Here is a 13305-nt window from a genome sequence, read left to right on the forward strand (position 1 = left end):
AGTTCAGAGAAAGGAGAGGTACATAAGTACAATTAGAGATTCAAGAATGTGGTATTAAAGTTTAGCTCTAAAGGATTGATAAGAATTCTGATTAAACATGAGTAATTCAAAGTTGTCCCTCGACTGCTTAAATCTTTGTTATTGTTTGTCAAATAATAACTTCAGACTATGCAACCACAGGGGAGGGAAGAAAAATAAAATAAATAATAGTAGACTTCTTTTTATCCACCCATTATGAATCTCAGGAAAGTGGCTAAATTACACTAAAGCATATCATTTCAGGTAGAAGACTAATAAAGCAATATTTTCTTAAGGAATGTCTAGTGTTAGCAGAGACATTGACAGCTGCACAGCTGGGTATGTGTAAGGAAGTAGGACTAAAAAAGAAAAAAAAAGTTCATAGTCTTTTTTGGTGTTTATGTATCTATTAATTTTTTAAAATGTTTATTTATTTTTGAGAGAGAAAGAGGGAGACAGAGAATCCAAAGCAGGCTCCAGGCTCCAAGCTGTCAGTGCAGAGTCCAACGTGGGGCTTGACTGTAAGATCATGACCTGAGCTGAAGTCGGACGCTTAACCGACTGAGCCACCCAGGCACTCCCATATCTATTAATTTTAAAAAGATTACTTACTACTTATCTTATGGAAAAAGCAAGCACATATAGATGTCAAAAATAGTTACAAAATGGATGGTGATTTCATAAACATTGTTACACAAATAGTATATGAAGATTACAAAACTAACAAGACAATTATACAGATCATTTTAGGAGAAAAGCATTATATACAAGGGTCCTTCTAGTTTCCATACTAAAAGCCAGTTAGGTGGAACTATAAATCTTTCACTAACAATGGCTTTTGCCTCTCAGTGATTTCACCACCATGAGTTTTCCCTTACCATCATTTCCTAACATTGAAAATAAGCCAATGCCCAGATAATTGCATAATTTCACTGCTTGAAAACAAAACAAGACTTTCTTTTTATATGTAACAGCTTGAAAATTCACAGTGCTGGGCAAGACATAGATGTGTCAGATATTTAAGAACATATGTCTCATCTCAGAGTCATTCGGGCTGGAGGTCTGAGTGGGGATTCTACCAAATAAACAAACACACGGCACAGACCACCAGACAGCCCACTCAACCATGTGTGCAGAATAGTCAAGGGAAAGGGTTGAGTAGGAAAGAAAAGAAAAAAAAAAAAAAAAGAGGTGTAGGGAACTAATGGTGCCAGAACGAACAAAGAAACTATCTATAAAAGAAGCATCCTTCAATGGAAAAAAAGAGTCTTAAATTCATTTATTAAAAATTTATTGAGTGTCTACAACATGTCAGATGATATTCTAGGCACTAGAATACCTCAGTGAGCCAAAGACAAAATTCTCTACCTTCATGGAGCTTCCATTTCCATGTATGTGTCCATGTCGGAAAGGTAAAGAGGCAACAAACAACACACATGGTAAGTAAATTACAGGGTATATGAAATATTGAGTGTAAGTATATTGACTTTGGAAATCCCAATCTAATATTATTAGGTGGGGTAATTTGAAATTTTTAAGGGAAGTTTAACAAATAGCAAGGTATCAATAAAAATAACAATATTTTTGGCTCTTTGCTTTAGGCTGAGGAAAAAGAAGAATCAGAAGAAAAGATGGATTTGTTATTACAGAAAAATCTGTGTGTGGGGTTTCCACCTGGTTACTTCAGAAATAGCTAAAATGCTTATATTATGCACTACTATTGTCTACCCAAGAATGAGAAATGTTTGTTGTCCTGAGCTACATCTGGATGTACACCAAGTAACATGCCTTTAGAAAGTATGTGTCTCCATGATACAATGGAACACAGCAAACACATCCCATAGTCTGTTTAGTGAAGAAACTCAGATTCTCTGCTTTCAGAAACATAGAACTTTTTTTTCCCTCTACACACATACAGGGAATACCTTCAAATTTATACAGTTTGGTTTGAATTCCAGAGCCTAGGCATGGATTTTATCTTCTCTAACACTGTTCTCCTACCTATGAAATTTGGATAGTAACTACCTCACAGGATTGTTCTGAGATAACCAGTGCAAACTGCCTGGCACAGGTCTTGATAAATAGCAGGCATTACACAATTCAATTTCCTTAATCATGTAAGTAATTTATAGTTTAGAAGGCAATGCCAAAGAATGCAAAGAACACTGAACTTGAAGCCAAAAGACTTGGGTTCAAATCCTAGCTGTTACTTACATTCTTAGGCAACTACTACTTATTAATCTTCTAAGTGTGACAATTACAAAATTGGAGTAGTAATTTCTCTATCCAATGATTATAATAATAAAATCAGCTCACATACACTAAGTGCTTTAAAGTGTGAAGTACTAAAAAAATAATAATAATTAAAAAAAATAAAGTGTGAAGGCCTATATAAAAAAAATTAAGCATTATCATAACTTGATAAAATCTAAGACTGTTTAAAAAATATATGAATTTGCATATTCTGTTTTGAAGTCTGATAAGTTGCATGCCCTATCACTATAGAGTACTCTTGGCATAATAAATTTTACTATTAATTTATAGAAAGTTACTATGCAAAGCTGGACGCATAAAGTTTATGGATTCCCAGAAAGGTTGCTATCATAAAGGGAATTAAAATAATGTTATTGTTTCTTAGGCATTAATACTTTCTTTTCTTTTTAAAGAGAGAGACAGCACGAGCAGCGGGGGGCAGAGAGAGAGGGAGATACAGAATCCAAAGCAGGCTCCAGGCTCTGAGTTGTCAGTACAGAGCCCGACGTGGGGCTCGAACTCACAAACCACGAGATCATGACCTGAGCCGAAGTCAGAGGCCTAATCGACTGAGCCACCCAGGCGCCCCAGGCATTAATACTTTCAAGGGACAATTAATACTTCAATTAATTGGAAGAAAAAGCAAAATGACAGCTTCCTTCTTCCCCTAGAAATAACTAAAAAGATCAAAGAAAAATTTATCTTCTGATACACTACAAAATAATTTACTACTCACCATGGTATTTTATTATTTGTTTGTTTTTTTTTTTAATTTTTTTTTTCAACGTTTATTTATTTTTGGGACAGAGAGAGACAGAGCATGAACGGGGGAGGGGCAGAGAGAGAGGGAGACACAGAATCGGAAACAGGCTCCAGGCTCTGAGCCATCAGCCCAGAGCCCGACGCGGGGCTCGAACTCACGGACCGCGAGATCGCGACCTGGCTGAAGTCGGACGCTCAACCGACTGCGCCACCCAGGCGCCCCGGTATTTTATTATTTGTAAAAATCTAACAGGATATTGTAATATTTACCAAAGTAACTAGCATTCCCATATTAAAAAATCATTTCATTGAACAATATACTTAATGTAAGTGGGACAAAATATATTCCTTGAAGGAGGAATGTCCTTGGAATTTTGAGTGATTTTCATGGCAGGAGAGTAGAGGACAGGCTCAATAAACTCATCCCAAATGCCAAAATCTAATATTAGAAACTGGGCAGGTAGAAGTAGCTGAAGTTTTCCTGTCTCATTCTGCTCTTCTAAGAACTGAAGGTAGAGAGGTGTTAAGAAGAAATTGGAGAAAATTAAAAGATATGCTTTTAATTTTGAAGGAATTATACCAGGGCAGAGACATTACTCACTGCTCTTGCCTTTCCTTTGGTGAATGCCTCTTTGACGTAAACCTCACTGATTAAGACATTCTATTCAGGTTAATTTTATTTTATTCTAGTGAGATTTGCCCTTTTAAAAGGCAACAATTCATGTCAAGGTTCGTATATTCATTTCCCCTCATTTTCTCTCTTCTATTCATACACACACACACACACACACACCTCTCTGTCCTGAAGCTTTTGTTAAGACTGGCTATGCACAATAGCTGATTCTCACTTCTCTAACCACAACCCACAGCTCTTTGCCTCTTCAGAGACTCCTTTCTTCCCCATTTTTTGCCACACTGACATCTGGCTGGTTTTCTGTAAAGGACATTGGTCCCCTGAGAGGAAGTATTATTTGGGGGTATGAAAGAAAAGTGGAATTAGTGTAAGGCAATATTCTCTCAGCTAATAGTAAAAATATGACATTTTTGGTTATGTATGTGAAAATGATGATGTGCATTTTCCTATATGAGAACACTATTTTTGTTTGCTAAAAGTCTTAGATGAAAAGTTTCACAAGGCAAGAAGTGAAATAAAGACAGACAGGAAGGGAGGGAGGAAGAAAGAAGGAAAGAAAGAAAACAAGGAAAAAGTCATAAAGGGGCACAATTTTCCAACAGGGACAGGGAAAACCTGCCCCAAATTCACTAACCCCCAGATGACTTTCCACAGTTAAATACCTAAGGAAAATACCAACCCAAAGAAGCAGAACCAAAATATTAACAATTCACACTGGAATGAGCAAAGGAATTAAGTTTCAATGCATTTCAAAGGGCTCACCATCATCAGACAGTAAATCAGAGGGTATAATTACCTGGATATGCATTTTAATTATTGCTTTTCCAATCAGAGTTGCACCAAAGAAAGTCCAAAAAGGTACAAGAAAATGTCCACATGTTATTCCAGCCAGGTCAAATAGAGGATTTGGAATCTATTTAAAAAACAAAACAAAACAAAAAACACACACACACACACATTAAAATAGGACTTTCATATATAATCCAAGGAACAGTTTTAATTTTACCACCTACAGGTATGTGGAATTATGCTTAAGACTTGCTTACATTACAAAGAGAGGTGTAGATTCCCTGATCAATACTAGACTGTTCAGAAGGTTAGGCAAGTATTCTAATGTTTCTGTAAATTTGGTCTCATATTCATCTCAGGCTGCTGTTAAAGCAAACCCAACTGTCCTTTTGCTTACATTACTTATGGCTAATGCCCCATAAATATACTTTTTTCTATCACATTAGAATTGGTAAAACCAATGGACCCACAGGAATTTAATCCCATTCAGCAGATACTTAACCGTTTGGTAGCTCTGTCTAAGGTGAGGTATAAACAAAGAAAAAGTCCTGAGATTATTTCAGTAATACTGGGGTTGTAAAATCTTCAGCCTGAAATAAGAATATCATCTAGAAATCACTCATATCTATATAGCAAATATTCTTATGAAATTCACAAATATATTTATAGGCAGATGCGCTTTTTTTCCTCAATGTAAAAAAAAAAACCTTGTAACTTGTATTTTGCACAGACAAATCTCATAATTTGTATGACAGTACAAGGCTGTGAGGCTGTGTAATATATTTTAGGCAGAAAATCAAGTGTGGAAATACGAGCGCATAGATTCAGATGTTTTGAATACTCAGTCCGAGACAAAGAAGTGATTCACAACAAATACCTTTTCCAAACATTCCCACATTTCAAGAATGCTGAAAGACAATTTCATGTAAAAATGCAAGGAAACCACAAGCTGTTTTTGAGCACTTCATCCATTTTTCTCCCATAGAAGCACTCTGTCCTTGTGGCAGTTGGCAGAACCATTCACAAGCCAATTAATTTATATAATTTCATTTCTGAACTTTCAAAGAAAAGACTAGTTGTTTAAAAGATATTTGTCACATATGTTCTTCTTAAAAACAATGTCATGACTAAATTAGAATTCAAATATTCTTTTGTTCATAACACTTGGATTTAATAACTTTTGTTTTTCTCATCCAAATTCAAATGTTTAATGCAATTTCATGTCTTACAATCATATAATAATATCACTTGCATAGCTTTACATCTATCATTTCTTATATTTTCTCACGTGACCCTCATAACTCCATGGATTATAATTTTAATTGTTTTCCTTTATTATCAGGCTCTATCTCAAGTTGAAATAGAAATTAAAGTATATAAGATATGTAAATCAGAATAGATTAAAAATTAGAATTTGTTAAACATGTTAAACACCTCAGTGTATGCCAGATACAGTCTGAGCATAATTAATGAGTTTATTGTTGCATGTGCATGTTATTTATTCTTTTTTTAAGTTTATTTTGAGACAGAGAGAGAGAGAGAGAGAGCGAGCAGGGGAGGGGCAGAGAGAATCCCAAGCAGGCTTTTCCCTGTCAGCAAGGAGCCCAATGTAAAGCTGGAACTTGTGAAATGTGAGATCATGACCTAAGCCAAAACCAGGAGTCAGATCAATTGAGCCACTAGGCACCCCTTCTTTTTTTCACCATCTAACTAAATACAGAAAGGAAAACTGAGATTACAAAAGCTACTAATGGGGTGCCTGGGTGGCTTAGTTGGTTAAGCATCTGACTCTTAAATTTGGCTCAGGTCATGATCTCACATTTTGTGGGTTTGAGCCCCACACTGGGCTCTGTGCTGACGGTGCTGAGCCTGCTTGGGATTCTTTCTCTCTCCTTCTCTCTCTGCCCCTCCTGCACATGTTCTCTTTCTCTCTCTCAAAATAAATAAAGAAAACTTAAAAAAAAAAAAAAAAGAGCTACTAAGTAGCTTTGAAATTTTCCCTCAAGTAGGAGTTTAATTTGTTAGTTTAAACATTAACAACAAAATAACTAAAAACTTCTTTTTACCTTAAAGTATATACTTTTAATACTTTAACAGAAATATCAATTTTCTGGAAAAAAGTTCCTGGAAGGCCAAACTGATCTATCAATTTCTGTTCAATACTGACTATTCCTAGTCAAATATAAAGAAGACTGACTAGTATGGAAAATGGATTTGCAACAGTGAGGTCACAGAGATAGATGAGTGCCAAAGAATAAATACCATTTTTTATTTTAATAAATTGAAGGTACTCATGTTTTCCCTAGGAATAATGAAAGCTAGTTTTTATTGAATGTTCTGATTTTTAGGATACTTTTCTAAAGTTTCTGCATCACCAACTCAACTTAATCCCCAAAACAATGCTATATGATATGCTTATGCTCATTTTACAGGAAAATGAGACAGATTTGACAGTTTGTTCGGGAGAGCAGGATTTCAGCAGCAGAGCAGAATTTCAACCCAGGCAATGTGGTTCCCAGGCTTGTTTTCTTAGCCTCTAAAGTAAGGACATTATTATCCATTAGGCCTCTCAGTTTAATCCCAGTCTGCTGACTTCCACAACACTTTCTACTTATCCTTGTATTTCAATGGTCTCCCTCACTAGACTTCAGGATCCTCGAGGAAAGGGAATATATCTTTCATCTCTTTATTCTCAACACTCAGTGACTAAATCAAAGCTGAGGAATAATGATAAAAAATGGTTGAACATTTATGTTCGAAGCACTGTGTTAGTTCACACACACACACACACACACACATATTTTAATTTTTTAATGTTTATTTATTTTTGAGAGAGAGAGAGAGAGAGAGAGCAGGGGAGGGGCAGAAAGAGAGAGACACAGAATCTGAAGCGGGCTCTAACTCATAAGCTAGGAGATCATGACCTGAGCTGAGTCAGATGTTCAACTGACTGAGCCACCCAGGCACCCCTTACATATAGTTTCTTGAATCCTCAATCAGCCTTTACAATGAGTGACTTATTGTCCATTAAAAAAAAATTAGAAATCTAGGGCTCAAAGAGAGTAACTTGATTAGGTTACATAGCTAATAAGAGACAAGACTGGCTTAGGAATGCCAAAGCCAATTTTCTTTCTACAATATCACACTATAGTACACTTATAAACTGCTCAAATACTTGAGAGATCAAATTATGATAAAGAGCTCATACACTGAAAGGAAAACTTAGATTATGAAAATTTCTAGTATTGCTGGGTCAAAGGATAGTAATTGAGGCATATGTGTATCTCACAGTATCTCTAGAATGTTGACATTACATTAGAAATTTTGGCACCAAAAGTCCTCTTTTTTTGGGCATTTGCTTTTGCTAAGGCAGGGGAGGGGCAGAGAGTACTCAAAGATATATTCATATTCTAGAACATAATGGACAAAGCAGCTGTGTGTCAGTAGATAATAATTTTGTGAATTATATTTATAGCTGCAGTTTTTATTGTATCAACTAGGTACACCTGGTTAATCCGGCCAAATCCACCACTGAACTACCAAAAATTGTGTATGGGCTACCAAAGAAAGCTTTGATCAAAATGCTCCATTTCAAATATAACTATTTCTATCATATTAGAAAAGGACCAGGATAAACACCAACTCATCAAGGAATGTTGATTTCCCAAATCTGCAATTTAAGAAATTAAGTTTTTGACATAAGTGGCTTCTTAGTTCACTGTAGCCAAAAATGCCCTTAACTTTGCCCCAGAGGTTTCAATTACCTAACTTGGTGTAAATGCCCCTTAAGACAGGTTTCACATGACTTCTTCCTTATAACTAATGCTTGAAACTTTGGCAAAAGACTACCTATCTATAACTCTGGAAAGAATGAAGTCATTGTTACTTGGTTAAATGCACTTCATTTTATAAATTCTTCATGGAAAGGATGAATTTTATCTCTTTTATTCTTACTGAACCAAGCCATTTAGGTCTGAAGTCATCATGGCAAGATGAAATGCTTGAAAAGTCAATAAACTAGATATGAATCCATCCAATAGAAACAGCTCATTTGATGAGTAAGATGAATGATTAATAAATTTATATACTCATTAAAAGTGATAACATTTTTGTTCACTCAAGTATGTTACCTTATTTTTTGTTAAGTGTGTTATCTTTAAAAACAAACTGGATCAATATATAAATCTACCATTTATTGGAATTCCTCACTTTTAATACAATTCACTTACTGAAGCACAGGCCAAAATTCCAAAAAATCCAACCTTCTGTACTAGGTTTTGAACTGCCAGTTTAGCCCGGGAAGCAAAGTCCTGTATAAAAGGAGGATATCAAAACATTAATGAAATGTACAGGGAAGAAGAAAAGATGGCTCTTTATAGAATTTATAATATTAAATGCCACACAACCTGATTCACTTAATCATTGCTTTTGATGAATGATTAAAAAAAATCACAGGTTGCATTAAAAAATATGAATAAAATCTTGATAGAACATTAGTTACATCCTTAAAGACAAACTTTTACCACATTTCAAGAATAAGCCAAAACACTGTTACTTTATTTTTCAGATTATCTCTGGATTATCTAGGGATGAAGAAAATGTTATAAACTATCTATGAACCAACTCATTATCTTGGAAATACTGACCTACCACATGTGATTCTTTTAAAAAAAATTTATTTATTTATTTAATGTTTTTATTTATTTTGAGAGAAAGAGAGACAGGGCATGAGCAGGAGAGGGGCAGAGAGAGAAGGAGACACAGAATCTGAAGCAAGCTCCAGCTCAAGTTGGAGCCCAAGGCAGGGCTTGAACTCACGAGCTGTGAGATCATGACCTGAGCTGAGTTGATGCTCAACCAACTGAGCCACCCAGGCGCCCCTACCACATGTGATTCTTGATCTTGGGGTTGTAAATTTGAGTCCCATGTTGGATACAGAGATTAACAAAAATAAAATCTTAAATAAAAATAGAAAAAAAGATTAAATTTTATGCAGATCACCTAATATACAAAATAATAAAAAATATTAAGCCTAGAGAAGTTTGTGGAATTCTGTTTTTAAACACATCCTGAAAGTAAGGAGTCATTTCATCCCTCTGAGGCAGAATCTCTTTACTCAACAGAAATTAGATAAAAACAAAGGAAAACAGACTCCTTGTTCTTTCAGATGCCTGGGTGCCCATCATCAATTATCCTTCAGGGTGCTGTAAGAATTTTTATTTGAGGGGAAAGAGCTACTTTATCCAAATAAATGAAGTAGAAACTTCCCTTTACCTTTTTGTTTTCTTAAATTTTCTAAATTAATTTCAGCTTGCATGTCTTACAAGGAAAACAAATTAAGTGCCTTTTTAATGGGAAGTTTTACTTGTTAAAAAGTCTGAAAGTTGTCTACTGAAAATGGATTTCACAAATCTCATTATGTGTTGAACACACACGCGCGCATGCACGTGCACACACACACACACACACACACACACACACACACACAGTGACCATGCTCCTTTCAGTTCCTGTAATTTATTTTCCAGGACTTTCACAATATTCTCGGAATTAAAATTACATTTTTATACTAAACAATCCATAAACGTTTATTTAAATTCAACTAATATGAAGTTTACACACTTGTTTTCATTATAAGAAGCCAACAGTAGCAGAATATGCAGCTTGAGGGAGTATTTTCTTGATGTTTTTCCTTGCCAGTGTAGTGAAAAACAAACAAACAAAACAAAAACAACCAAAAAAAACCTCAGGGAAGCATTGTACTAGTGTCTGCACCGAATCTAAAATATTTTACGGTAGTAACTCATGTTTAGATTTCATAAACACAACTACATTTTGTTGTTTTTATTTTAAACTTATTTTGCTTAAAGCCATATATTTACAACTTACTGATATGGCTCTAAAGGCTTTATTGACATAATTTTATTGAAAACATCATTCTTTCATGGTCTAAAATGTTCTACATGTTAAATGTAATTGTACTTTGATGCTCTGTATTTTATTTTATTTTCAGTTTTATTTATTTAAGTAATCTCTACACCAAATGTAGGGCTCAAACCCATGCCCTGAGATCGAGTTGCACACTTTCTGACTGAGCCAGCCAGGCATCCCTGTTGCTTTATATTTTAAAATTTCTTTTTTTTTTTTTAAAGCAACTCAGATACTTTTAAATTATTTGCATAGTTGACAGTTCTTTCTTATCATGTTGATTTTAAAGTAACACTGTCTATGAATATGTCTATTTATATTTCTGCTTGTTGTTAAAATAGAATTGTATCATAGGAATATTATTTGACAATAAATTCAACTTACACACACACATCCTCAACACCAGCCAAAAAAACTCTTTTACTAAAGTTTAAAAGAATCATTTCAAGCATAGTCTGCTATTCTTTTTAGGCTGGCAAATAAAATAAAATAAAATAGCCACAAAAGGACATCAATAATTTTAAAATCAATATTTTAAACAAAAAGCTTAACAATTTAATATGGTAGGTAGTCAATATTCAAGTTAAATATCAAAAGAAATTAGTATCTCATTGTAATGGTTTTGGTGTATCTGTGGGAACAATGTAGCAAGTACAATTTATGTAGCAAGTACAATTCCTCAATTGTCATTCTTTATTAAAAATAAATCTGTACAACTAAAAACAAATTCCTTTTAATAGTTTCATTTCTCTGGATTCACATTTCATAAAGTTTACCTATTTCACAATTTAAATGCCTGAGAGGAACGTTTGATTCTCTAGTTCTACCTAAATAAGCAGCATGCATTTGCAATTTGTAATCATGTATCTCTACTTTTAAAAAAATAAACACAATATAAGAAAGTAAAATTATCTTTCCCACTCTCAACAACTGTGATTGTGTATTTAACTAACCATGCTTCTGAAATGAAGAACAAGAGACATTAGAAACATTTCTCCAATAACTATAATAAAACAAATGAAGCAGTGTTATAATAAATCCTTATCACGGAGACTTTAAGGATTAATAAAGAAAAAACAGATAAAGCCCTCAAGTATGAATATTCCTGCATGACTTACTTCACCTTTCTTTTTCCTAAGAAAAATTTGTGATTAAGGGAGAAGAGAAACTATATGGCTAGTTATAATTAGCTTGCAAAATGCTAATCTTTGAATCTAAAGATACCAGATGGATTTAATACATGAAATAACATTTATCTTCAAATGGCAACAGTCCACCTATTTCAATTTTCATAAGTGATCACGTGAAATTTCAAGATCTCTTTAAAAGCAACAAAAAATACCTAAACCTGTTAAACAAATGCAGTACTATGGAGATAATTAGTATTTGCTTAATAGCTTATGTTAGTTTGAGATGGTAAATGGTGAAAAATTTTATAAATCATCTGCCTTCTTAATCATTCTATGTTAAAACTTTGGCTGACCTTGGGATGGTAATGAAGTGGCTCCACAGATAAAATTAAAAACCACAGAACAACTGTTTCAATAATAATTCCTTGTATGTAAGGGGAATTTAAAATACACTGAATTTGTGAAGTTCTTTCACCATCTAAAATGACATTTTAGGGGCACCTGGATGACTCAGTAGGTTAAGCATCGACTCTGGATTTCAGCTCAGGTCATGATCTTACAGTTTTGAGTTCGAGCCCAGTGTCTAGCTCTGTGTTAACAGTGAGGAGCCTGCTGGGGATTCTCTCTCTCTCTCTCTCTCTCTCCTTCTCTCTCTCTCTCTCTCTCTGCCCCTACACTTCTTATACTCTGTCTCTCCCTCAAAACAAATAAATAAAAGTAAATAAATAAATAAAATAAATAAAAATTTAAGATCCTAATAACCATGTAATTAAATATTTTTTACAATGAAATAATACTAAACATAATACCATAATTAAAGTATACAATTAATTCTCATCTTCATAGAAACTGCAATGAAACATAACTCATAATCTTTAAATCTTTCAGACTAAAACATGTCCTAATTGCAATTTTCTACCCTTTATCAGGGCTCCCTATGGGTTATTTTCACATAAAAATGTAGATTAATTCATTAAATTCAAGTGAACAAAATATTTTATCTTACTATTATCTTAATCAACAATATTAATAATGTAACTACTATGCCTTAACACTGCATATTTAAGTAAGTTTACTTTAAAAGAGGTCTGTTTTAAAGAGTCATAGATCATCTATTGTTTTTGAATTATAATGGACTCAAACATGCTTATGAGATGAAGACTAATGAAATAAACTCTAGAATTATAAGCAAAAGTAGGGATATTAACTTGATGAAATGAAGTGATTGCAACAGTAGTACATTTATCAAAATAGTGATCAGAACAGACTTGTGCAACTACTATTGAAAATGAAATGTTTTAATATCAAATTTACAGCTTTTACATTACATCAGAGATGATCACTGGAATTTCTATTTAAATTGAACATTAGGGTAAAATTCTATAATAGTACAAACTGAATACATTACATAAAGACATTTCATAAAAGCAAAGAATATTTATTTTGAAAACAACTTAAGAGATTTAGAAGTTAAAAAAAAAAAAGTTTGTTATTTTTGAGAGGGGGAGGGCCAGAGAGAGAAGGAGACACAGAATCCAAAGCAGGCTCCAGGTTCCGAGGTGTCAGTACAGAGCCCGACGCAAGGCTTGAACTTATAAACTGTGAGATCATGCCCTGAGCCAAAGTCAGATGCCTAACTCACTGAGCCACCCAAGTGCCCCTAAAAGTTTTTTTTTCTAATTTAAATAATCTTTACACTCCATGTGGGGCTCAAACTCATGACCCCAAATTTAAGAGTCCCATGCTTTACCACCTGAGTCAGCCAGGCATCCCAAATGTAGAGCTTTAAAG

The 13305-nt window shown here is 34.1% G+C and overlaps 1 protein-coding gene across 2 annotated transcripts in view; it reads right to left on the reverse strand.

The window, feature by feature from the left end:
* Positions 1–13305, reverse strand: part of VMP1 (vacuole membrane protein 1) — a 129450-nt gene that overhangs the window by 21781 nt on the left and 94364 nt on the right. Inside the window, exons 8-9 of one of the 2 annotated variants that reach the window (XM_030296103.2) lie at positions 8686–8766; positions 4464–4580 (exon numbers count right to left, since the gene is read on the reverse strand). In XM_030296103.2, coding sequence (XP_030151963.1) covers positions 4464–4580; positions 8686–8766 — 198 coding nt within the window. The remainder of the gene's footprint in view (positions 1–4463; positions 4581–8685; positions 8767–13305) is intronic. The other variant, XM_030296104.1, reaches the window with a different exon arrangement.

The sequence above is a fragment of the Lynx canadensis genome, chromosome E1 (genome assembly GCF_007474595.2).
Source record: "Lynx canadensis isolate LIC74 chromosome E1, mLynCan4.pri.v2, whole genome shotgun sequence".
Taxonomy (NCBI): Eukaryota; Metazoa; Chordata; class Mammalia; order Carnivora; family Felidae; genus Lynx; species Lynx canadensis.